The sequence below is a fragment of the Xiphophorus couchianus genome, chromosome 14 (assembly GCF_001444195.1).
Source record: "Xiphophorus couchianus chromosome 14, X_couchianus-1.0, whole genome shotgun sequence".
NCBI classification, from domain to species: domain Eukaryota; kingdom Metazoa; phylum Chordata; class Actinopteri; order Cyprinodontiformes; family Poeciliidae; genus Xiphophorus; species Xiphophorus couchianus.
Window position 1 is genome coordinate 571,576 of NC_040241.1, and position 27,698 is coordinate 599,273.

The 27,698-nt window shown below is 43.2% G+C and overlaps 1 protein-coding gene across 9 annotated transcripts in view; it reads right to left on the minus strand.

Moving 5' to 3' along the window:
- Positions 1 to 27,698, minus strand: part of ablim2 (actin binding LIM protein family, member 2) — a 111,731-nt gene that overhangs the window by 65,329 nt on the left and 18,704 nt on the right. For all 9 annotated transcript variants that reach the window (XM_028037772.1, XM_028037775.1, XM_028037774.1 and 6 more), the window contains exon 2: positions 14,373 to 14,537. In XM_028037772.1, coding sequence (XP_027893573.1) covers positions 14,373 to 14,537 — 165 coding nt within the window. The remainder of the gene's footprint in view (positions 1 to 14,372; positions 14,538 to 27,698) is intronic.

Genomic DNA, 27,698 nt, shown 5'->3' on the forward strand with positions numbered 1-27,698 from the left:
GTAAAGTTTTGATCTACTAAAGATCCATTAGGATCATCTGTCATAACAGTCAATGGGCGTTGAACAACCCCATTCACTTTGAAAGTTTTGACATTTTGTTGATCAAACATTATTTGTATCTATGACAACAGAGGGCGTGTCTGCATGAGTTCACTTTGCACTTCCTCCAGGCATGATGGAGCTAAGAGAACTATTTTTCACACAAGACCAGAATATGTCAAGGGCTACATACATGCAGAAAGATAAAACTCTTAACTGTTGCCAGGAGTTCTTGACCTTTTCAACTCTGGGTGAGTTCACGAGCTTTTATTTGTTGTTGTCTTTGAAGGCACTAAATTGGATGGAACCATTGATCCATTGATATTTAAACATAAATGACTCCCTGAGACAACAAGAATGCTACAGTATGTTTTCCAAGAATAAAAGGTAGGTCACGTTACAGAAAATGAATGACTTCCATCTCTGGAGGCTTACCTCATGCATTGAGATACAACTTACATAACGTGGAACGTACTCTCCAAGGTTTTCAGTGTGTTGTTTGACTTGCTTCCTTTGCACTAAAGGTCCTCAGAGCCAACTCTGATTTGCTTTTCCTTGAATTTTGCTTGCAAAAAGGAGTGAGAAAGTTGCATGCTTTGGGTGGATGTGGAACAAAATCGATGTGTTGTACTTTCTAAAGAAAACAGAATGTGCTTGCTTCAGTTTTTAAAAGACATGATATGTTAAAGAAAAAGATTTGGACAAGCTAAAACTGAGTTTGGAAATTTTAACACTCCCATGTTTCACAGGATGAAGTCCTAAAATTAATGCTCCTGTTTGGAGTTTTTCTTTTTGGCATTTTATGTGAACAGCAGCATATATGATACTTACTTTACATGTTATTTAATTAACTTTAAAAGGAAGGAATAACCAAGTCAACCCATATTGACTTCAGAATACAATATTTCTGGAAAATTCTTTGGTCTTGGCCTGTAGTATTCAGTGCTGCCAGAGAGCACAAAAATTTGCAAAAAGTCCAACTAGATTCCTTAATTCCATAAGGAAAGGAGGGCAAAGGACTCCACAATAATTAAGCAACCAGCCGCCAGCATTACCCTGTCTGTGACGACTCTCCACTGGCCTGTGGACAAAAGGACAACTTTCCTCAGAGTCTTTGTATATTAGGGAAGAGGGGGAGGGATAAAGATGTTGGAGAGATGAAGAAAAGCTTTTCAAAGTGGTTGAAAGACAGTCGGTAAGTAATGTCAGTGTATCAACAAGAGAGTTGTAAATATTCAGGTTAGCTTAAGCTGGCCTAAAGCCTTTTCTTTGGGAATCTAACATGGAATGCACTGAAATAAATAAAGGCACTTGGGTAACATGTTAATTTTTATAGAATTGACATGGCCTATTAACGATAGTGGCAAATTATTCCACCTGTAAGGTCTGACTTAGTATTTTCAAGTGCAATAACAAGATGCCACACCCATTGTTAGTGTTATTCATGGCATAGGAAAGTATGTGGATGACAAAAAGACTTTAAATGTCTTTAAATAAAGAGTTCAACCTTATACAGTCATACATTTATCAGTTTTCAGACGGTCTACCCTGCATTAGGGTGTGGACTTATGTTTTCATATTTTAGTATTCCCCCAAGTGTGCAAATATATTTGCCTACGGGGAGTTAAAGCAGATTATGGAATAAACTGTGCCTGAGCTGTTTGTCTGCAGCTGTGTGCTTTTCATAGTGTCTCATGTCACTTAAAATATGCCTGAGAAGCAAACATAACAGGACATAGTTAGAGAGCCACAGTTGGCACATAAAATAAACTTCCTTATTTTCCTTTCCTTCCTTATTTTTTGACACATCATACATCATTGTGTCAACAGCTACCATGAAAATAGCAATCAGCACTCATCAAAAACATCATGTGGTGATAATCATTACTGTATGGAAATGAGATTAGTGGACAAAGATAAAATTTTGCTCATTTTACTGGAATAAGATGTTTATCATAGGAAAACATTTAAACTAGGTAAATGGCCTTTATAAAAAGAAGTTGCCCTCACATATTAAAAAAAAACATTATGGAAAATAATTTATGGAACTTAAATAAGGATAATTTAAATCTTTAACCTTTTTTGGAATAAAAAAATACCCTGTTTCTATAAAATGAAAACATCATGACCAGTAGCAGGAACTATGCCTGTGGGTTGCAGAAAATTATTTTTGCTTTTACACCTCTGTGAAAAACACATTTACACATCAAATCAAACAAATAAAACAGATAGTCAATTTAGAGAAAATTTGGTACACATTTTAATATACCTTTCCTTGGGCTGCCACCTTATCGTGGTGGAGGGGTTTGAGTGCTCCAATGATCCTAGGAGCTATGCTGTCTGGGGCTTCATGCCCCTGGTAGGGTCACCCAAGGCAGACAGGTCCTAGGTGAGGGACCAGACAAAGTGCAGCCCAAAGACCCCAATGATGGATAAGAACATTGGACTTCGTGTTCCCTCGCCCGGACGCGGGTCACCGGGGCCCCACTCTGGAGCCAGGCCTGGAGGGGGGGCACGATGGCGAGCGCCTGGTGGCCGGGCTTTTAACCATGGAGCCCAGCCGGGCTCAGCCCTAAGAGGAAACATGGGCCCACCACCCGTGAGAGGGGCCAAAGGGGTCGGGTGCGTTGTGTGATGGGTGGCGGCCAAGGGAGGGGACCCTAGCGGTCCGATTCTCGGTTCCAGAAGCTGGCTCTTGGGACGTGGAATGTCACCTCTCTGGTGGGGAAGGAGCCAGAGCTAGTGTGTGAGGTCGAGAGGTTCCAGCTAGAAATAGTCGGTCTCACCTCGACACATGGCTCTGGTTCTGGAACCAGTCTCCTTGAGAGGGGCTGGACATACTTCCACTCTGGAGTTGCCCAGGGTGAGAGGCGTCGGGCAGGAGTGGGCATACTTGTTGCTCCCCATCTCGGCGCCTGTACATTGGGGTTTACTCCGGTGAACGAGAGGGTAGCCTCCCTCCGCCTACGGGTGGAGGGAGTGGTATGGAAACAGGAAGCAGAAGCAGGAAAAACAAAACTGGCTTTTGTTGTGATATTTACCATGGAAATACATCTAAAGTGCTGTTAAAAATAATTTGACGGGTCCTGACTGTCGTTTGTGCTTACGGGCCGAACGACAGTTCAGATTACCCACCCTTTTTGAAGTCCTTAGAGGGGGTACTAGAGAGTGCTCCTCCTGGGGACTCCCTTGTTCTGCTGGGGGACTTCAACGCTCACGTGGGCAATGACAGTGAGACCTGGAGGGGCGTGGTTGGGAGGAACGGTCACCCCGATCTGAACTTGAGCAGTGTTCTGTTGTTGGACTTCTGTGCTTGTCATGGATTGTCCATAACGAACACCATGTTCAAGCATAAGGGTGTCCATATGTGCACCTTCGTACAGTTCGATGATCAACTTTGTCATCGTTTCATCGGATCTGCGGCCGTATGTCTTCGACACTTGGGTGAGGAGAGGTGCGGAGCTGTCCACTGATCACTACCTGGTGGTGAGTTGGCTCCGGTGGTGGGGCAGGAAGCCGGTCAGACCTGGCAGGCCCAAATGAGTTGTGAAGGTCTGCTGGGAACGTCTGGCGGAATCCCCTGTGAGACGGAGCTTTAACTCCCATCTCCGGCAAAACTTTGAACACGTCCCGGGGGAGGTGGGGCACATGGAGTCTGAGTGGACCATGTTCCGTGCCTCCATTGTCGAGGCGGCTGATCGGAGCTGTGGCCGCAAGGTTGTCGGTGCCTGTCGCGGCGGCAACCCTCAAACCCGTTGGTGGACACCTTCGGTCAGGGATTCCGTCAGGCTGAAGAAGGAGTCCTATCGGGCCTTCTTGGCCTGTGGGACTCTAGAAGCAGCTGATGGGTACAGGCGGGTGAAGCAGCATGCGGCTCGGGTGGTTGCTGAGGCAAAAACTCGGGCGTGGGAGGAGTTTGGAGAGGCCATTGAGAAAGACTTCCGTACGGCTTCGAGGCAATTCTGGTCCGCCATCCGGCGTCTCGGGGGGGGCAGTACAGCACCAACACTGTTTATAGTGGGGATGGTGTGCTGCTGACCTGTACTCGGGACGTTGTGGGCCGGTGGGCAGAGAACTTCGAACACCTCCTCAATTCCACCACTTCAATTCCACTTCCATTGGGGAAGCTGAGCCTGGGGACTCTGGGTTGGGCTCTCCAATCTCTGGGGATGAGGTCGCCGAGGTGGTTAAAAAGCTCCTTGGTGGAAGGGCCCCGGGGGTGGATGAGATCCGCCCGGAGGTCCTTAAGGCTCTGGATGTTGTAGGGTTGTGTTGGCTGACGCGACTCTGCAATATCGCATGGACATCGGGGGCAGTTCCCCTGGACTGGCAGACTGGGATGGTGGTCCCCCTGTTCAAAAAGGGGGACCGGAGGGTGTGCTCCAATTATAGAGGGGTCACATTCTTAAGCCTCCCTGGCAAGGTGTATTCAGGGGTCCTGGAGAGGAGGGTCCATTGGATCAGCAGTGTGGTTTTCGTCCTGGTTGTGGAACACTGGACCAGCTCTACACCCTCGGCAGGGTCCTGGAGGGTGCATGGGAGTTCGCCCAACCAGTCTACATGTGTTTTGTGGACTTGGAGAAGGCGTTCGACCGTGTCCCTCGGGGAGCCCTGTGGAGGGTTCTCCGGGAGTATGGGATACCGGGCCCTTTGATACGGGCTGTCAGGTCCCTGTATGACCGGAGTCAGAGTCTGGTCCACACTGCCGGCAGTAAGTCGGACTCGTTTCCGGTGAGAGTTGGACTCCGCCAGGGCTGCCCTTTGTCACCGATTCTGTTCATCACTTTCATGGACAGAATTTCTAGGCGCAGCCAAGGTGTTAAGAGGATCCGATTTGGTGGCCTTAGGATCTCATCTCTGCTTTTTGCAGACGATGTGGTCCTTCTGGCTTCATCGGGTCATGATCAGCAGCTCTCGCTGGAGCGGTTCGCAGCCGAGTGTGAAGCGGCCGGGATGAGGATCAGTGCCTCCAAATCCGAGGCCATGGTCTTGAGCCGGAAAAGGGTAGAGTGCCTTCTCAGGGTCGGGGGTGGTGTCCTGCCCCAGGTGGAGGAGTTCAAGTGTCTCAGGATCTTGTTCACGAATGGGGGAAGAAGGGAGTGGGAGATTGACAGGCGGATTGGTGCAGCATCTGCCGTCAAGCGGGCGCTGTAGCGGTCCGTCGTGGTGAAGAGAGAGCTGAGCCAAAAAGCAAAGCTCTCGATTTACTGGTCGATCTATGTTCCCACCCTCATCTATGGTCATGAGCTTTGGGTCATGACCGAAAGAACAAGATCGCAGATACAAGCGGCCGAAATGGGTTTTCTCCATAGGGTGTCTGGGCTCTCCCTTAGAGATAGGGTGAGAAGCTCAATCATCCGGGAGGGACTCGGAGTAGAGCCACTGCTTCTTCACATCGAGAGGAGCCAGTTGAGGTGGCTCGGGCATCTGGTCAGGATGCCTCCTGGACACCTCCCTGGTGAGGTGTTCCGGGCACGTCCCACCGCGAGGAGGCCCCGGGGAAGACCCAGGACACGCTGGAAGGACTATGTCTCTCGGCTGGCCTGGGAACGCCTCTGGAGTCCCCCGGAAGAGCTAGAAGAAGTGGCCGGGGAGAGGGAAGTCTGGGCCTCCCTTCTGAAGCTGCTACCCCCACGACCCGACCCCAGATAAGCGGAAGAAGATGGATGGATGGATATTTTTATATAGAAAGTACTCCTACATCTGTATTTCTATTTCTCTTTGTGTTTCTGCTCGGTCTTCTTAAACCCCCAAGTAGTCGCGGTAGATGGCCGCTTGTACAGAGCCAGGTTCTGGTTCTGCTGGAGGGTTTATCCTGTTAAAGGGGAGGTTTCTGAATCATGTCACCTACAGAAGTTTTCTGATGACTCAGCGGTTGTCGGGTGTATAGGGGATGGAGGGAAGGGGGAGTACAGGACACTGGTGGACAGCTTTGTGGAGTGGTCTGAGCAGAATCACCTGAGGCTCAACATTAGTAAGACCAGAGAGATGGTGACTGACTTCAGAAGGAAGAAGATACCTTCACGGCCACTCAAGATCAAAGGGGAAGTGGTGGAGGAGGTGGAGGATTACAAATACCTGGGAGTTGTAATCGGCAACAGACTGGACTGGGCATCTAACACTGACGCTGTGTGCAGGAAGGGGATGAGCAGACTCTATTTTTTAAGGAAGCTGAGATCCTTCAATGTGTGCAGCAAGATGTTGGAGACCTTCTATCACAGTGTTGTTGCCGGTGCCATCTTCTTTGCTGCTGTGTGTTGGGGAAGCAGCATCAGAGCCGGCGACTCTAATAGACTAGACAAAATCATCAGGAAAGCTGGCTCTGTATTGGGACTAAGGCTGGAGTCCCTGGAAACTGTGGTGGAGAGGAGGACACTGAAGAAGGTTCTGTCTATTATGGACAATAAACAGCAGCCTCTCCACCACATAGTGGACAGACAGCGGAGCTCCTTCTCACATAGGCTGCTCCAGCTCCGCTGTCGTAGGGACAGATACAGGAAATCCTTCCTGCCACATGCCATCTCACTGTACAATAAAAGCTAAATCACTGTTCTGCACTAATCAGTCCAATTTTGCACAATGCACTGTGGCACACTTGCTGTACATATATTTACATATACATACTGTATCTGCATTTTGAATCCTTGCAAGGACTGCTCTAAGCTGCTTTTTATATTGACAGCATGTTATATTTTATTCTTATTTTATTTTGTCTACAATTGCTACTCAGTGGTGGATGTTGTGTGTCTTGTCTCTATGCTGCTGTAACTGCGAAATAATTTCCCTGCTGGGATCAATAAAGTAATTCTATTCTATTCTATTCTATTCTATTCTATTCTATTTCCTCTCCACCATTGCTACATGCACCTCCAGGAAGAGTAAATGGTGCAAGTCAATGACTTGATGCAATCTCCTGGGTTTCTTTACTTAGAATTTTTTTTTTATCACTAAAGTGATGTTGAATACATTGTTTGTTAGCTAGGTTCAGTTGAAATGTATGTAGGATTAGATTGAAATTATGTTTTTTGTAAAGTGCATTGAAGTGTGTACAATTGGCACTACACAAATGAACTGAATGGAATTGAAATGTGCTTCTTCATATGGTATGCCTTTTTTTCTTGTTTCTAGTTATTTTCTGTTCTAGTTTTTCAGGTTTTAGTCCAAGTTATTCTTTAGTGTTAGAATAACTAAAGAATTCTAACGCTAAATTATTTCCTGCTCGCCTATGCCTCCTGCTCCTACGACTCATAACTCGAATCAATTAGCTGCTCAGATCTCTTGTCTAGCTCACAACCTCCCCAGTATTTAAACCCCTCAGTCAGTTGCAACTCCTTGTCACTCACGTCACCTTCCCTCGTCCCTTTCTGGTACCCTCATGTCTTCGTTTTGGATTTATTTTTGTTCCTTGGACTTTGAAAATTTAATGAGAAAAAATAAGAATCCAAATTTACAGAAAAACAAACTTACTGTCATGATGTTGGGAGCTGCTGGTTCTGAGCAAAGAACGCTGCGGGAGTATTTATACTGGTGAGCGGACAGACTGAAAACTGGGGGCGAATAGTGCTTATAGTGTAAGTGTAGCTTTTCGGACGAATTGCACAATAAATTTCATATCATCCCGGTCTCAACAAACAGGTGGCGGAAATCATCGTGGTGGTACATGGCTGGTAGATGAGTTTCTGAATGTGACGAACGAGGGTGCCGTAAATATCCCGTATTGCCCCCCTCCTTCCCCCCTCGTTCTTACCACCACCACTTCAAGCCCCCAACTCCAGGTGACATTTCCCGTATTCTCAAACCAAAGTTTGACAGGTATGGGGCAAGGTGAGAATTCATCTATTAAACTGACTGAAGATGAATATACTCCAGCTTTTAGTTTATGTAGACACTTTTTATAACCGTATTTTTGAGCCTGCCTCTTTATTATTAAATTGAATATAATTTCAGATCTTTGTATAACCTTTCTTCTGGTTAACTTAGAAAGTGAGCTATTATTGTTACAGGTTAATTTTCTAAACTATAAAAAAGTGACTGTTAGAGATGCTCAAAAATGAAAAATTGGACTGATATTGATATTCGACAGTAACACTGGTGTTATGCCAGATTTATCAATATTTTATTTTATAAATTTTTTGTAGCCAATTACTCAATTAATCATAAGAATAATAGATTGATTACTCAATTACTAAAGTATTTGTTTACAACAGCCCTAAGTAGAGTAATTAAAAAATAATGGGAATACTGAAAGGCTTGCAAACACTACATAGAGAAAAACCAAAATAAATCCAAAACAACATCCAACCAGGAGACGAGAACACAGGAAAGCACAAATGTAAAACAGGAGAGAACATGAGGATCTGGGAGAAAATGAGAGGCTTAAATACTTTTAATTTTACGCAATTAGTTAATGAGTATAGAAAGTCTCACCAGCAGGAATTTATCAATCAGTCAATCAAGTTTATTTGTATCATACATTTCAGCAACAAGATACAGTAGTTAAAAGAATTTACATCATAAAAACACACACAAAAAAGTGTGTGTTTTTAGCTATAGAACAATTGTCAAGTGCCATCGTTACACATCAAGATGTTGATGTCCAACAACTCTCCCCTCCCTCTCCTCAGAGTCCTTCATCTCACCTTCACACCTCCTTCCTTCTTCTTATACTCAGTGACCACCTCCCCCCCACCCTCAGCTGGCCACCTCTACCTCTAGAGGAAACATCACCGCCGAAGATGTTAGTTGGTGAGACTCCACCCTTGCAAGGCTATAGGCCCTGATGGTGTCAGTCCAAGGGTACTCAAAGCTTGTGCTATCCAGCTCTGTGGAGTCCTACAGCATGTCTTCAACATGAGCCTGTGCCTACAGAGGGTCCCTGTGATGTGGAAAACATCCTGCATTGTTCCAGTACCAAAGACACAGCATCCCTGTGACTCCAAGGACTACAGGCCTGTGGCGCTGACCTCCCACATTATGAAGTCCCTGGAGAGACTCGTCCTGGAGCAGCTCCGCACTCTGGTCCAATCACACTTGGACCCCTTGCAGTTTGCCTAACAGCCCAAGCTTGGAGTTGAGGATGCCATCATCTTCCTGCTGAACTGCGCATACACTCACCTGGACCAGCACTGTGAGAATTATGTTTTTTGAGTTCTTGAGTGCATTCACCACCAACCGGCTCTACTGGGTGAGAAGCTGACGGCGATGCAGGTGGAGCCCCCCTTTTGTCCTGGATTGTGGACTATCTAACTGGCAGACCACAGTTCTTGTGCCTGCGACACTGTGTGTCAGAACAGTGTTGTCAGCAACACAGGGGCTCCACAGGGGACTGTCCTCTCTCCTTTTTTCTTTGCACTCTATACATCCGACTTCAGTTATTGCACTGAGACCTGTCATCTCCAGAAGTTCTCAGATGACTCAGCTGTGGTTGGTTGTATCAGAGAGGGTGATGAGACTGAGTACAGGGCTGCTGTGTAGAACTTTGTCACATGGTGTGGACTGAACCACGTGCAGCTCAATGTGACAAAGACCAAGGAACTGGTGGTGGATTTGAGGAGGAGGATCAGGACCCTGGTGACCCCTGTTACCATCCAAGTGGTCAGTGTGGACATTGTGGAGAACTATAAATATCTGGGTGTCCACATTGATAAAAAACTGGACTGGGTCAAGAACACTGATGCTGTGGCCAAAGTCGCCTCTACTTTCTGAGGCGGCTGAGGTCATTCAACATCTCTTGGACTTTGCTCAGGATGTTTTATGACTCTGTGGTTGCCAGTGCCAACTTGTATGCTGTGGTGTGCTGGGGTAGCAGGCTGAAGGTGGAGGACACCAACAGACTGAACAAACTGATCCAGAAGGCCAGCAACATTGTTGGAGTGGAGCTGGACTCTCTGACAGTGGTGTCAAAAAGAACGAGTCTCATCCACTGCATGACGTGCTGGCCGGATACAGGAGCACCTTCAGCCAGAGACTTATTTTGCCAAAGTGAACCACAGAGCAACACAGAAAGTCATTTCTGTTGCCACCAGGCTTTACAAGTCTGTGCTAATAGATTCAAATTTTTTCTGCGCTCATTTATCAGTTAATTATTGATTAATATATTCCATGACTGCTTGTTATTTTGTTTGTTTATATCTAGTCATTTTGAACTTATCACTCTTAGGTATATATATATATTTTACAAACTTTGCATTTATTACCTAAGATGGAATAGCTTTCAACGAATAAGCAATTTCCCCTTGGTGATCAATAAGGTCTATTCTATTCTATTCTATTCTATTCTAATGATTCAAAAGCAACTCTAAACAGTTTTTAGTCTTGATTTCAAGGAACTCAGTGTTTCAGCTGTTTTGCAGTTTTCTGGATGTTTGCTCCAGATTTGTGGTGCATAGAAGCTGAATGCTGCTTCTCCATGTTTGGTTCTGGTTCTGGGGATGCAGATTAGAACCAGAACCATAAAACCTGAACGGTCTGGAAGGTTGATAGATCAAAAGCAGATCTTTAAGCCGTTCAGTGATTTATATACTAACAATTTTTTGAAGTTTATTCTCTGAGCCACAAGGAGTCAGTGGAAGGACTTAAGAACTGGTGATGTCATCTTCCTGGATTTATTGAGAACGCCACCAGCAGTGTTGTATCTAATTGAGTTTTTAGGCAGACCGGTAAAGATATTGTAGCAGTAATTACTGCGACTAAAGATAAATGCATGGATGAGTTTCTCTAGATCTTGCTGAGCCATTAGTGCTGGGAGTATTTTCTCTATCAGCCACTGTGTCGTTAGGAAAGCAGGCAACCTTTGTTTTCTTTACACTACAAAAACTGCTTATCATCACAGACAAAAAGGATTTTTGGTGTAGACTTTAGTTTCTGGGGCACTTTGGGAGGCAGATGTGTTGATCTTGTATCATAGCTCTTATTGATGCTTGGAGGCAGGGTGTCCGTTGTAGGCTTCTGCTGAAGAACAGCAAGCCTGTTTTTCAGTGGAATTTCAGTGGAGTTTACTGGGTTTCCAGTTGGCGAAATGACGGATGTGTTACAGCCCAAGCTGGCTGATTAGTCCTTGGTACTGAGGTGAATGAAGGTGGTGATGTCTGATGTTTCATCTTCGGTGCTGAAGGTGTAGATGAGAAGAAGTCTAGGCTCAGAGTTGACCATGCCGTCTAGGTGGGTAGTCCATTCTATTAGTTGTCTAGTAGGAGATTTATTTTTTGGCTTTGCACCGAGGCAGTTCCAGGGGAGTGAGCTGCTTGATGAGGTGCTCAGAAGTTGTTTGTTGTTATGAGACATTGGCAGAGTCGGTTCATTTTCCAAACTTGCATTGATTTCAAAATTTACCTCCAGTTAGAAAATCTCAATTCTATCGATTGAATTCTCTGTATAATACAGCAGTATTATTATCTGTTGGTATCAGCAGATGACCAGAGGCATCTTGCTCTTGCTCAGAAAAAATAACAAATAAAAGATTAAAATTCTGCTGTCCTTAGAGATTAAGTTTTTCAGTTAAGAGTAAATATCCAAGAGTAAAAACAATAAAAACTAGGTATATTAAGTAACTTTAAAAGTTTGTCCTGCGAGAGAGGAGGACTAGTTGTTCCTCCTACTTGTCAGGATTGGGTTTTCTCTGTGTTGATTTGAGTTTTTCTGTGTGTTTATTTTGGGTTTCTGTGTCTTGATTCTCCATGTTGTCCTGTCTTCCTCAGTAATTAGCCTTTTCTTTTTTTCCAAGATGGCGACGAACGCAGTTGCAGCGGCTCATTGCTCTCTCGGTCGGTGTATATACATATACAGTCGGGACGATCTCCTGACGATCGATGCCCGCTACAAACTAGATGTTACAGCTGATTTTCAATGCTTGTTCAATATTCCGGGGGACATAGCGAGGAGCCCCGGGGCGCCGTGGATTACCATCGCAACAGGGAGGAAGCGACGGCGGCGTAGAGAGAGACGGCAGAAGCGGGGCTGCAGGGCCGGCGTGCTAGCTAGGCTACGGAGGCAACCACACAAACCACCACTCCCCAGCCTGTTTCCCAGCTGTGCACATCATAGCGGGGGACTTCAACCATGCAGACTTGAAGACAGCGCTCCCCAAATTCCACCAGCATGTAAAGTGTGCTACAAGAGAGGCTAACACTCTGGACAAAGTCTACTCCAACATCAAGCTAGGCTACAGGGCTAGACCACTTCCTCACCTGGGTCAGTCCGATCACCTGTCCCTGCATTTAATTCCTGCTTATGCCCCCCTCAGGAAAACTGCTCCAACCATCACCAAAACCATCAAATCCTGACCCAAGGATGCGACACAGCAGCTGCAGGACTGTTTCAACAGGACAAACTGGGATGTTTTTGAACATCAGGACCTGGAGGTTTTTACGGACAGTGTACTGTGCTACATCAAGAACTGTATTGACACTGTAGCTGTGGATAAACGCATCCGGGTCTTCCCAAACCAGAAGCCCTGCATGACTCAGGAGGTCCAGCAACTGCTAAAGACCAGGAATGCCGCCTTCAGGTCTGGGGACAGGACCGACTACAGTACAGCCCGAGCTAACTTGAAGAGCGGCATCAGAATGGCTAAGTCTGACTACAGGAGGAGGATAGAGGGCTACCTTGACAGCAACAACAGCAGGCAGGTGTGGCAGGGAATCCAGCATCTCACCAACTACAGGACCAACCTCGCAGCTGCGGAAGGCGACGCCACGCTGACAGAGGAGCTGAACCTCTTCTTTGCCCGCTTTGAGGTGAAGCCAACAGAGGCAGCCACACTACACCAAGCGACCCACAACACCACACTCCTCGTTGTAGAGGAGCACAAGGTGAGGCGCACAGTGCGGGCTGTCAACCCAAGGAAGGCTGCTGGACCTGACGGCGTCCCTGGACCTGAAAGACTGCGCCGATCAGCTGGCTGGAGTCTTCACCAGGATCTTCAACCAGTCCCTAGCCCTGTCTACAGTCCCATCCTGCCTGAAATCTTCCACCATAGTCCCCATACCCAAGAACCCTCACATCTCCTGCCTCAACGACTACCGGCCTGTGGCACTAACCCCTGTGGTGACGAAGTGTTTTGAAAAACTGGTCCGGGGTCACATCACAGCACTTCTCCCTCCTGGCTTTGACCACCACCAGTTCGCCTACAAAGCCAACAGATCCACAGAGGACGCAGTGATCACGGCCCTCCATGCTGCTCTGTCACATCTGGAGCAGCAGGGGAGCTATGTGCAGATGCTCTTTGTAGACTACAGCTCTGCTTTTAATACCATCCTCCCTCACAGACTGGTGGACAAATTGGGGGACCTGGGCCTCCCTCACTCCACCTGCATGTGGATTCTGAGCTTACTGACCAACCGACAGCAGAGAGTTAGGGTGGGAAAACATACATCCACTGCCCTCAGCCTTAGTACTGGCTCTCCACAGGGCTGTGTGCTGAGCCCCCTGCTCTATTGTCTGTACACATACGACTGCACCTCTGCCCACCACAGCAACACCATCATCAAGTTTGCTGATGACACCACAGTGGTGAGGCTCATCTCAGGAGGCGACGAGTCCGCCTACAGGGGTGAGGTGGAGCGGCTGTTGCAGTGGTCCAGGGAGAACAATCTGCTCCTCAACAACTCAAAGACAAAAGAACTCATAATAGATTACAGGAGGAATAAAACGGACATTACACCACTAACCATTGGGGGAAAATGTGTGGAGAGGGTAGCTGATTTCCGTTTCCTGGGGTCCACATTGAGCAGGGCCTCACATGGAACATGAACACCTTCGAGCTGATAAAAAAGGCCCAGCAAAGACTGTACTTCCTGAGGGTTCTCAGGAGGAACAACATCAAGGAGAAGCTGCTGGTGTCCTTCTACAAGTGCTCCATAGAGAGCATACTGACCTACTGTATCTGCGTATGGTATAACAGCAGCACTACGGCTCAAAGGAAAGCTCTCCAAAGGGTTGTGAATACAGCCCAAAAAATCATTGGCTGCCCTCTCCCCTCACTGGAGGACCTGCACAGCGACCGCTGTCTAAGAAAAGCACAACACATCACAAAGGACACTTCTCACCCCGGACATTCTCTGTTCACACTGCTGCCTTCAGGCAGAAGATACAGAGCAACCAGAACCAGAACCAACCGTCTCAGAGACAGTTTCTACCCGATAGCAATAACAAAACTAAATGCAATCAAAAACAACCATTAATCATCATAAATGATGTATGTGAGAATGTGGCTGTTCTTATTTTTTATTTTTTTGCCAGTTGTTTGTTGATTCTTGTGTTGTGTGTGAATTGTGAGACAGTTATTTTGTGTGGAAACGGACTGGAGGGAACAGTAGGAAGCGGGTGTTACATACGTTTGCAGACAAAACACTTTATGTGAAAGTGTTTGTTCTGAACACGGAGAGCCTCCCCCTTACAGGGATTCCCACAGTTGTGACAGGCGACGGCACCACCTCCTTCCTGTTTCATCTTCTGCTTCTGTTGCTCCAGAGTGCTGTGTACAGCCTGCTGTTGAAACACTGCACGAGACACAGAACACAGGAATACTTACATACAGCTCATGCTGTAAGGTTTATATAGCAGCTGCAGATATAACAATCATAGCAGTGAATAAATAATGACGTACAGGTTGAGCACCATGATGAAAGAGGAAAAATGGGGTACTGAATATTAAACTATATCATATTGTCTCCTTATTAAATATAATGATTCAGCAACCATCTGCCAAGTGCAGATTCTGTACACTGCTCTTATTTTCAATTATCATCCCGTTTTTGTCCGCAATTTGCACAACGCTGTACATTTGCCTAGTTATTCTGCATAAGTACCAATGGTGTGATCAACAGTCCAGTATGACAAGCAGAAATATTCATGATAAATATGTCATACTCTAACAGAGTGATGCGTCATTGTGAGATAGAAATAGTTTTCTGCAGGCCCAGCTAGAGAGTCTTTGGGGTTTAAACATGCTGGGCATTTAACAAACCTAGTTTTGCTTTAAACTTCTCCACAACTTTCTCCCAGACCTACCTGATGGTTCCCTGGTCTCCAAGATGCTGTTTGTTCCCCAGTATTTTCTAACAATCCTCTGAGGCCATAAACAGAACACCGAACTGGACTTAGCAACTGAAGTTACTGTATGTTCTGATTATAAACAGCTTTTATAGCAGTATCAGAGTAAAGGCCACAAATGTACTCTACTGTTTTCTCATTTTTATTGGCAAACAATTAGAAAACTACTTATTTTCCATTTACTTCACAGTAATGCACAGAGATCTGACAACATTGAAAACTGAAAAGGTTCAAGGAGTGTGAATAATTCTTTTAAAGTACTGTCTGTTCAACTTTACAAATCTGAACCTTGATTTGCTGGTAATTTATCCCAAAGGGAAATTAAATGTTGTCATTACTCATTTCATCCAAGTGTGTTCAAAGAATCATGCTGTGAGCAGGAAGGACCTTCAGCAGCAGCTCATCTTGAAACAAATCTAAAGGTGCCTCTAAATGAACACTGCCAGTATTTTGCCGCATTCTTTAAAATATGGTGTATATATATATATATATATATATATATATATATATATATATATATTATATACTGTATATGAGAAACTGGAGAAATACCAGGGGCTCAGAGAGGAACTGGAAAAGGCCTGGAAGGTGAAGACCACAGTGGTGCCTGTGGTCATCGGGGCCCTCAGGGCAGTCGCCCCCAAACTGGAGCAGTGGCTAAAACAGATCCCAGAAACAACATCAGACATCTCAGTCCAGAAAGTTCTAGGCACAGCCAAGACACTGTGCAGAACCCTAAAGCTCCCAGGCCTCTAGTAGAGGACCCTGGCTCAGAGGATGAGAGAGACCACCCGCAGAGGGTGAAAAGGGAATTTTATATATATTTCTCAACTATATTGTATATTAAATGTGCTAATCAGCTGCCTTCACTTGTAAAAACCATACCTTGTTACCACAGTTGCTCATCATAATAACTGTCCAAAAGTAAAAATGTAAGAAGAAAAATCCTTCCTGCTGTAGAACATCTGAAACCAGAGGGAATAATTGTCCTAACACTGAACAACTCAAGCAAAACAAGAATAAAAATCTACAAATGATCACGTCAGAACTAATATAACAGAGCTACCCTAATGGCTTATAGTCCAGAATTTACGGTAATCTCATTTTCTTTTACATACAAATGTTCCAGAATCTTTTTATTAATGCTTTTCTGGTACACCCATAAATCTGACATACAGCCACTCTGACTCTGTGGAGGTTTATAAAAAGCTACTAAAAGCATTTTCATTTTCCCAAGCTTTAATCTCTTGATTTTACCATGTTACTTATGTTTTTATGCTTTAAGCTTTTAAGGTTGATTTTTATTGTAGCGCATTGTGATTTTACATCTGTGAAAAATGTTATATAAATAAACGTTTCTTACTTACTTCAATGCTAACCATGTAGCAGTAGCACGGACGTCCCATAACATATTTTATGATGTATGATGTAATAGGATTAAATGATCTATAATAGAGGCTTGTGGTTTTGTATTTATTGCATATTTATGATCTGAAAGAAGCTTCTGTAAACCTTTGGTCTTTGCCTTAAAATATTAGTAAAACTTTGCTCCACAACTGTCCTTTCACACACAGTGTGACATAGCTTCTGATATTTAATGAATGACTAAAACTATTTTGGTTGTTGTTCTTCTATCTTCTTCTAGTTCTAAAAGAGAACAAAATTAGGATCAGTGGATGTTCTGTGCACAATGAAGAGCCTCACCTTCAAAGGTTTCCCTTTCTTGTCACTAAACTCAAATGTCATTAGTCCACATTTCCTGACATATGTTTAATATAATGTGCAAGTGCAATGTTAAAGCCAGGTGTCATTGAAAAGAAACAAGATATACCCCGGTAATATTGTACATTCTTGTAGTAGGGAGAATGAAACCTTTCAAATAATTGTTCATGGATGATGCTGAAATTCAAATGGTTGCTTCAGACCATAAATCAACATTATTATTTGACTTCTGAACTGAAAATTCCCTGATCTACAAATTGAATCAAGACAGAAACAGGTTTCAAACAATAATATTCTTTTTCCTTTTTACTGAGGAAGGTAAAGATTTTGAAAGTAAAACCAACTGGAAACATTATGAAAACATGGTTGGGCCAATTATAAAAAACTTAAAACATATCAGATGAGATCAACACCATTTTAAGAATGTCAGTATATGTCTTGACTATCAAGGCATGCTGATATAGTTGATTCAATGATACGTCATCGGTTTTTTTTAGCGCACAGGTGGGGTCTCTTTTTGTGGGCTCTAGTGTCCCTTTTTCAAAGTAGGCTGACAAGAAAGGGGGAAGGAGAGGAGGGAAGACATGTGGGTCGCGCTAACCCCTCCGCCACCACGGCACGCCCATATGTCATCGTTTTTACAAGATCCGTTCTTCATTGAAATTGGTTCATGAACTAGATAAAAAAAAATCTTTTGTGGAAAGTCAAACCAACTCCTGATAGAAGTTCTCCAAGGTTGCCGCCATCTACTAAGGCCAACATAGGACTTGGTAGATGACCTATGTTGGTCATCTAACCAACATAGATTGGTTGGATCTATGTTGATCCAACATAGTGGATCTATGTTGATCCAACATAGATCTAACAAACAAACTAACCCAATTTGTTAGTTCATATCTGGGAAGCTAAATCCAACAGGACTAATGGTGTTAATTCGTGCTAGTCCTGATGGCTTTGTGGTGGATTTTGAAAGCTACATTGAATAGATACCTTCACTCAAGTTCAAAAAATGAGAATTGGTGGAAATGCAGTCTTGCATATCCTGAGACATTTCCCAGAGGACCTGTGGTCTACTTTGACTGGTTTTTGACCTCCACTGGTCTTCTTGATGCATGTTTTACAAGTTTCCTTTCTTAAACATATTTGATTCAGATGGTTAAAGTTCAACAATAGTTATTTTTTTAAAACCTAAATTGCGTGAATGATGCTCTTTACAAAGACTTCAGGGGAGCTTCTTCAGGGGAGCTTTACTTTTTAAAAATTCATATCATATTACCTATCATAATACTTCTATCTTCTTCCTAATGGAATTTACATCACCATCTTTTTACCTGTAAAGAATAAAGGTAAACTACAATGTCTGTTTTTATGAGGATTGGTTAAATAATTTTTCACAATTAAAATGTCTATATTCATTAATCAGACCTATTTTATCTCATGGTTTGTTGCCAGTATGCATATCATCTTTCAGCCACTGGGCTGGTGGTTCAGACCAAAAGACAATCCTGATGCCTTTGTCCCATAGATTGCCGCAAGGCACGCGGCCATCTGTACTACATGTCAGCATTACATGCACCATGTTCCAAATTATTATGCAAGTGATATTTTCTCAGATTTTCTTAAATGGTCAATGCAAATGATGGTCAGTATAATTTTCAAGTCATGAACTATTACAGTATAAATCAAATTTTACTGAACAAAGCTCCCCATGAGAACAGTATTTTTTTCAAAAATAAAACTCAAAATGCACTTTTCCAAATTATTATGCACAGCAGATTTTCTAAACATTTTATGGATTATAAAGAACTGCCAACGGTCATTCTTTGAATGTGCAGCATTAAGTGGTACTACAATCAAAAGCTATTTCAATCAAAAACATCTTAACAGACCGAGTTCCATGTTAACATTGGACCTTCTTTGATATCACAGCACAATTCTTGATCCATTGAACTTGGGAGTTTGTGGAAAGTTTCTGCTTGAATTTCTTTGCAGGATGTCAGAAAACCTCCCCAGAGCTGCTGTTTTGATATGAACTGCATTCCACCCTCAGATCTTCTCCTTGAGGAAACTCCAAAGGTTCTCAATAGGGTTGAGGTCAGCAGTCAGAGGAGGATGGTGACCACACTATGAGTTTCTCCCCTTTTATGCCCATAGCAGCCAATGACACAGTGGCATTCCTTGCAGCATGAGATGGTGCATTGTGATGCATGAAGATGATTTTGCTACAGAAGGTTCGGCTCTTCTTTTTGAACCATGAAAGAAAGTGATCAGTCAGAAAGTCCAGATACTTTGCTGACGTCATTTTCACACCTTCAGGGACTCTGAAGGGGCTGACCAGCTCTCTCTCTCTCCCCCATGATTTCGGCCCAAACAATGACTCCACCAACTCCTTGCTGACGCCACAGCCCTGTTGGGACGTGGTGGCCACCCACCACCAATCCACTACTGCGTCCATCTGGACCATCCAGGGTTGCACAGCAGTCATCAGTGAACAAATCTGTTTAAATATTAATCTTCATGTACGGCTGGGCCCACTGCCACCGTTTCTGGTTAGGAGTGACCCAATAGTAGGTTGATGCACCGCAAGCCTCTGGAGGATCCTCCACCTCGAGGTTCCTGAGGCTCCAGCAGCTTCAAATAACTGTTTGCTGCTTTGTAAGGGCATTTTAACAGTTGCTCTCTTAATTTGATGAATTTGTCTAACAGAAACTTTCCTGATTCTGTCTTTATCTGTACAAACCCATCTTTGTTCTGAATCAGCCACAAATCTCTTCACAGTATGATAAAGCTTCAGTTTTCGTTAAATATCTAATGTTTTCATACCTTGTCTACACTATCTGATGATTTTCGTCAGCAGAGATTCTTTCTCTTTCCAATATTGCTTGAAACCTGTGGCCTGCTTAATAATGTGGAACATCCTTCTTAAGTAGATTTCCTTTAATTGAGCTCATCAGACAAACTAATCAACCAGCTCTCTGAAATTAATTAGTGATTCAAAGAGCCCTGACACACAATACAATCTATAAATTTAATAGCACCACAAAAAAATTTATCTTTATGACACTTAAATCCAATTTGCATAATAATTTGGAACACGGTGTATATTAACACCACCAGAAGCCTCTGAAGCACCACACTGGCCACATAGGCTTACCACCTGGAAATGTATGCAACACACCTGGTATTTTCAGAGGTAGGCAAACATAACATGACCATACCACTGCTTGGGAGCATGTCATCATGACATGTCATACATTTATACCACAGGCCACTGCTCTGTGCAAGGCTCAAATATCTATATGTCAAATGCCTTTTCAGGAGGCCATACTCCTAAGCCTACTAAAAATAGCTCCCTTAACTCATAGGCTTTCCATGGTGCTTGGCAGCATTCTAGTGGATGGGCATCAAGACGATGACATTACCACAGAATCAGAACTTCAGGATGCCAAACTTTGAACTTGAGGTCTTTCACTTTCTTAAGCCTAGGCAAGTTTTGATGTTACTGTTAAGATCAAAATAACCAACATACACCTGGATAAAGTTCAGGAGATAAAGACTTACTTCTTTGGACTGAACAGTTGAGAGAGCACATTTGCCTTTGCGGTGATGGTGAAATGTACGACAGCATATTAGGACCATTGCAGATAGAAAAAAAAGGAGGAGTAAATAAGAAAAAACTATGAAATTTTGGGGTTAATAAAAAAAACATGAGGACATTTCTGAGCTCCAAAAGTTAAAAAGTTGTGAGGAAAAAAGTCTGAACTTTTTTTATTCCAAGCAAATTTTTGACTTTTTTTCTATCAACACCGAATCTAATACACCGTTGTAGAAATTTAACTGGTGTTGCAGTTGAGTGCTTTTAATTTTTCTGACATAGTTGTTGCCAGAAATGATGCTAAAACATTGTTGCATGTTGCACCTTTTAACAGTAAGAGAATCTAGTCAGAACAGTTGATCATGGCTTAATTTCTGGGATATCGTTTACTATCAGATACTTCAAGCAAACATTCAAACAACCTGTTCTCTTCCCTTCCCAGATTTACATTATCAACCATGCCAACTACTATCTCTTCAAACAATGCAGAACACTGACCTTTTCCATATCTGTTAATATGTTAAAAGTTAGGCTGGAAGAATGGCACAAGCAAAGTCTGCCTACATTTCATAGCATAATGTGACTTTATTAATTAATTGTCATCAAAAGCAGTCTTATTCATTGTTGAATGGTTCCCCTACAAACCCTTCACCATAATGCAGCATAATAATACTCAATAAACAAAGTGACATTGCTTTATTTTTCTGACATCATGTTTGAGCTGTTATTTGCTTTTAACAACATAATCGGCTTTTATAAATATACTTTAACACAAGACAACTTGAATCATCTCAAAGTATTTGGTCCAACTTATATTAGCAACGTTACTTACATTTTCAGGAAATAACAATGTTTTTGTCCCATTTTATGTTAAGTGTTCAAAGACATTTTAAGTTCTTTGTAGTAAAAACTACAGAAATGAGTGGAGTTGAAGTGGATGTGATTTCAGAACAGTGTAGAGCTCCAAAATTTCAATTAAAAATTAAATACTAAAATATTTCTGATGTCGGGCTGCACAGTGGCGCAGTTGGTAGCACTGTTGCCTTGCAGCAAGAGGGTCCTGGGTTCGATTCCCGGCCGGGGTCTTTCTGCATGGAGTTTGCATGTTCTCCCTGTGCATGCGTGGGTTCTCTCCGGGTACTCCGGCTTCCTCCCACGGTCCAAAAACATGACTGTCAGGTCAATTGGTTTCTCTAAATTCTCCCTAGGTGTGTGTGTGTGTGTGCATGGTTGTTTGTCCTGTATGTCTCTGTGTTGCCCTGCGACAGACTGGCGACCTGTCCAGGGTGTACCCCGCCTCTCGCCCGGAACGTAGCTGGAGATGGGCACCAGCAACCCTCCCGACCCCATTAGGGACAAGGGTGAACAGAAAATGGATGGATGGATGGATATTTCTGATGTGATTCCTTAAAGGATCTTATCCTCAAAAAACCATGATTGTAAGGATAATACAATCTAACTAAGACTAGCTAAAAGTTGCTTTTAGCATAGGTAAGGGTCAGAACTTAGACAGACCAGTAAATCGAGAGCTTTGCTTTTTGCATCACTGCAGCTCATCCAAGAGAATTGTGACTTCTTTGATTGCCCAAACTGTGCATTTAGTAAGACACCTATATCTTTATGGTTGTAAAATGTGAAACATTTTAAGAGATAGTTATACATAGTTTTTCTCTGTTGTGTTAGATGTGGGGACCATAAAAATGTACTTAAAAACTGTCTGGAAACACACTAGTAACACACTGGAACACACTAGTGAAACACTATGTCTTTAGCTACCACACAAAGCAGGACAGGATTAGCAGGAATGAAAGAGTTGGAGCAAAATGGTGGAAGAGTTTGTAGCTATGTTTGTTTTGCAGGTCGTTTGTTTCAGCCCACAGCGAAACCACATGTCTTATGAATAGAGGCTCTCTGTGGAAACGGGCAATCTCAGGCCAAGAGGCTTCAGGACAGTAAGCAGCGGAGGTGGGATCAAGTCATTGTATTGCAACTTACAAGTAAGTCTCAAGCTTCTCCACCAATGTCCCAAGTTGAGTTGATGTCCAAGTCATTTGACACAATGTCTTTTAATCAAAGTAATTTTTACTGTATATATTTGACCTTTTGCACGGGAGCTGCAATGGAAATTTCGTTGAATTCTGTTCAATGATAATAAATGCTATCTAATCTAATCTAATCTAATCTAATAAAAGTTGAGATTTTTAATCAAGTCTAAAATATGATTTAGTTTGCCAAAACAACCAGCAACAGGAAGTAAATTTCAAAATGAAATGAAAATCAGAGCTTATGTTGCTTCTTACAGTAAATATTAAACTAAACTTGGACAGTTATGAACAGACTGATTAATGCATCATAATAAAAACATCAGATTGTAAAAAAATGTTTATACAATTTTATAAACAATAATTTTGTTGTCAAATTCATTTTATAAGACATTGTCATGGTACTGTTATCTACCAGCTTTGACACACTGACTTTTCGGTTCAGGATCAAAGCTCAGAGATTTTCCAGGGTGCATATAGTAATCAGAAAAATAATTCAATGCAAAAAGGAAAACACTGGGAATGTTTACAATAAGCAGGTTGCAATACTAACCATCTGATTTAAATGTTAATCTGAAATCTTTCATCAGTTCTTATTGGACTATGACTTCCCAGGCTTCATCATTAAATTTGCAAGCAAAAAAGGCCCGTCTGTTAAGCTAACATTAGGATAACATTAAGATATTCTGACACTTCTAATACATTAGTCCCTTTGCTAGCTTTGATTAATCACTCTTTGTGCAAGTTTAAATTTCAGAAAAAAAGTTAAATGTTTTTATCTCTGTACTTTACCCACGTTTTATTAAGTTAAATTTATTATTTCTTTATCACCTTGTAGTCTTTGCAAGCAAATTTAAATTATACATAGTTTTTCTCTGTTGTGTTAGATGTGGGGACCATAAAAATGTACTTAAAAATTGTCTGGAAATTAATAAATCTGATTCAAGAATTTTATAAGACACACTGTAAATGTAAGGTGGAAGGGTCCAGGGTTCTCTTAAACAGGCAATTTATATCTTTCAAATATGCATGTGGAAAAGTAAATAAATAAATAAAAGTCTTTTTAGCATTATAGAGTCATCAAATCTAAACTTTAGCAATGATTAATTATCCCTAAAAAACAGGTACCATGTGGGTAACGGAACAAATATTCTGTCGGTGATCCATCTGCTTGTCAATCAAAGTCAGGTTATTTAAATTGTACCAATTCAACAAATATTATCACAAGCAAGGCAAATTACAATAAAGTCAATAACATTCAATCATACAGACAGATTCCAAATCACTGCATACATTCCAAGTGATCCTTGTTGTCAAACAATGCAGTCAAGTTCTGTTTTTTATTTGAATTAGTCAAACAAGTTCTGTGTAAGGAAACCCAACAGCTTGCATCTAGTTATTGTTTTGCAACACTGACTCCTCCTGTATAAGCCACAGTGGATAACTGCATGAAATGTGTTGTTGTCTTTGCAGCAGTCCCTCATTCTGAGCATGGATGTAGAGAGAGCAAAAAGGAAAACCCCCTTTAACAGGAGGAAACTATCAGCAGAACCAGAACCTGAAAAAGGCTCAGTAAAAAGGACCATCTGCCACGACTGACTCCAATTTTATGTCGCTTCAGTGCTCTGTCTGGGATTTCTCACATTGAGCTCGAACACTTAGAGGAATTTCATCCATGCCAATCAGTGAATAGAAGGAGGTTGTGAGCAAGGACGCTGGGTTACACATGCGTCACGGCCAAACATTAGTGATTGAGTAAAGTCAGATCCAATTATTTAAAATTTCAATAGAGCCCACACTTCCAGCAAGCAATGATTTTTCAATAGCTGAGGGCCCACATTCTCCATACAAAGTAAAGCGTATAACAAGGGGCTGGTCTACACTTTAGAAAAAGAAAAAAAGGGACTGATTTTTACCAGACTATGATCACAGGAGTAACAACACTGGCAAGACTGTTCCTCAGCACCACCAACTCTCCACGAACCCACTGCGTTTCATTAACTTCAGAAGTTATTGAAACACAGTGGGAATGACACAGGGCAGTGTACCGGGTAAAACTCTTGGAGGCAGAAGTTTTGGGGTTCTCTGCTGTTTGGTGACAATCCTCCTTTAGTGCGTTCTGCCTTGGGTTACTGAAACATTACAGTAGCTGTTGGTTACCAAATGTTCCCCCAGGTACCGACAAACTAAAAACACAAAGGAACTTCAGTTAAACTCCATCAAGTATTTACTTTGATGCAATCTCGTTGCCTTTGTCACATTCCCTCATATTTTTACTGATAGTTCAACACTCAAACGTCAGATACTTGAAACACATTGCTCCACCTCTTGAAGTCACCAAACATGTCGTCTGGTGTTGCACAAACACGAGAAGCAAAGCAGGTAGATCAGGGGATGTTTAAAAAGTGTTGGGTTCTAAAACAACGATGACTCTCTGGATGAACAGAGTGTGTAACAAACCTACTAAAACAGCACGAAGAGGCTCATGGTATTTCTGAAAAGTGGTAAGAAGACATCCATTGTAGCAGATCCAGCACATTGTTCTATTGTTGTGTTTGGATAGGTTATTTAAGCTGCCAACAATATACTAAATTGTTGGCTGCATAACAATATACCATAACATGACTCATAGAAGTCTCGTGTTATGAAGGAAGACATGAGACTTCCATTTTAACTGTTAACTGGGTTATTTTCTCCTTAATACTCTATGTTGCCAGCTGTTTTCAGTCATCAACTTAACACTCAGAGCTTCAACCTGAACACCAGGACTGTAACGGCAACACAGCTCACACACTGAAAAATACAATGAACTGAACCAGAAGTATTAGTTTGCCCTCGGACGTGGTAACACAGCACTAAACTCATGCTTATGTCACTTCCTAGAATAATATTTAATGCAACATTGCAAAAAATGCAGAAAATGTCAGAGTACTATATACATATATATATATATATATATATATATATGCTGCATTCACATTCTTGAGATACTTGGCTATAAGAGCAGCCATGAGACCCAATACCCACCATGGAAAAGACGGTTAGAGGCTAAAATCAAGGTAAAAAGGAGGGAAGTGAGCCAACTGTCAGAGCTCCACAAGGGTACAATGAAAAGACCAGTACCCAGAAAGTACAGGCAGATGCCCATACCTGAAGCACTCGAAACTGCCAAACAGAGGCTCCAAGCCTTGGCCAGCCGCCTAAAGAGATACACAAGGGAGAATGAATCCAGAAGGATTAACCGGCTCTTCTCCACTCAACCAGCTAAGGTGTACTCTCAATGGCAGGGTAATAACAACAGAGTAGACCCACCAAGGCTGGAGACTGAACAATACTGGAAAGGCATATGGGAAAGGGAGGCGTCCCACAACAGCAATGCACAGTGGTTGATCTCTCTACGAGAGGACCATAGTAACCTCCCTGAGCAAGCCTTGGTAACCATCACTGTGACAGATGTCCAAGAAAGAGTCTCAGGTATGAAAAACTGGACAGCACCAGGGCCTGACATGATCCATGCCTACTGGCTAAAGAAACTCACTGCCCTCCATAAGCGACTGGCAGACCAAATGAACCAGCTGCTACAAAGTGGGACTCACCCTGAATGGTTAACTGAAGGGCGGACAATCCTAATCCAGAAGGATCCATCAAAGGGTCCAGTCCCACCCAACTACCGACCAATAACCTGCCTCTCCACAACATGGAAGCTCATGTCAGGCATCATAGCGGCCAAGATAAGCAAACACATGGATAAACACATGAGCACGGCACAGAAAGGTATCGGTGTAAATAGCAGAGGAGCCAAACACCAACTCCTCGTAGACCGCACAGTTGCCCGAGACTGCAAAACCCGACACACCAACCTGTGCATGGCTTGGATTGATTACAAGAAAGCCTATGACTCAATGCCGCATACTTGGATCATTGAATGCTTAGAGATGTATAACATCAACAGGACTCTGAGAACCTTCATTGCAAACTCGATGAGGCTGTGGAAAACCACCTTGAATCCAACTGCAAACCACTTGCACAAGTGTCCATCAAATGTGGCATATACCAAGGAGATGCTCTGTCCCCGCTACTGTTCTGCATAGGCCTGAACCCCCTCAGCCAAATTATCAACAAGACTGGCTACGGATACCGACTCAAAAATGGGGCCAACATCAGTCACTTTCTCTACATGGATGACATCAAGATGTATGCCAAGAGTGAGCGAGACATCGACTCACTAATCCACACCACCAGGATCTACAGCACGGACATTGGGATGTCATTCGGACTAGAGAAGTGTGGTAGGCTGATCACCAAGAGGGGGAAGGTCATCCGCACAGAAGGGGTCTCACTCCCAGAAGGAACAATAGCAGACATAGAGGACAGTTACAAGTACCTAGGTATACCACAAGCAAATGGCAACCTCGATGAGGTCACAAGGAAAGGAGCCACAGCTAAATACCTCCAACGAATAAGGCAAGTCCTGAGAAGCCAGCTCAATGGCAAGAACAAAATCCGTGCGATAAACAGCTATGCCCTGCCAGTAATCAGATACCCTGCTGGAATAATTAGCTGGCCAAAGGAGGAGATAAAAGCCACTGATATTAAGACTAGAAAACTACTAACAATGCATGGAGGGTTCCATCCCAAATCCAGCACCCTGAGACTGTACACGAGCCGCAAGGAAGGAGGCAGAGGACTAGTGAGTGTGAGAACCACAGTCCAGGACGAAACAACTAAGATCCATAAATACATCAGGGACAAAGCCTCAACAGACAATGTGCTCAGTGAATGTCTCAGACAACAGGGAACGGAGGTTGAGGTGCCAGAGATACCATCATGGGAGGACAAGCCCCTACATGGGATGTACCACCAGCAAATAACCCAAGTGGCTGATATCAGTAAATCTTACCAATGGCTGGAAAAAGCTGGACTCAAGGACAGCACAGAGGCCCTCATCCTGGCCGCCCAGGAACAGACCCTAAACACCAGAGCAATAGAGGCCCAGATCTACCACACCAGACAAGACCCAAGGTGTAGGTTGTGGCCCCTGAGACAGTCCAGCACATAACAGCAGGGTGCAAGATACTGGCAGGGAAAGCGTACATGGAACGACATAACCAAGTTGCAGGCATAGCGTACAGAAACATCTGTGCAGAATATGGACTGGAAACCCTGAGATCAAAGTGGGAAAAACCCCCAAAGGTGGTGGAGAACGCCAGAGGTAAGATCCTGTGGGACTTCCAGATCCAGACAGACAA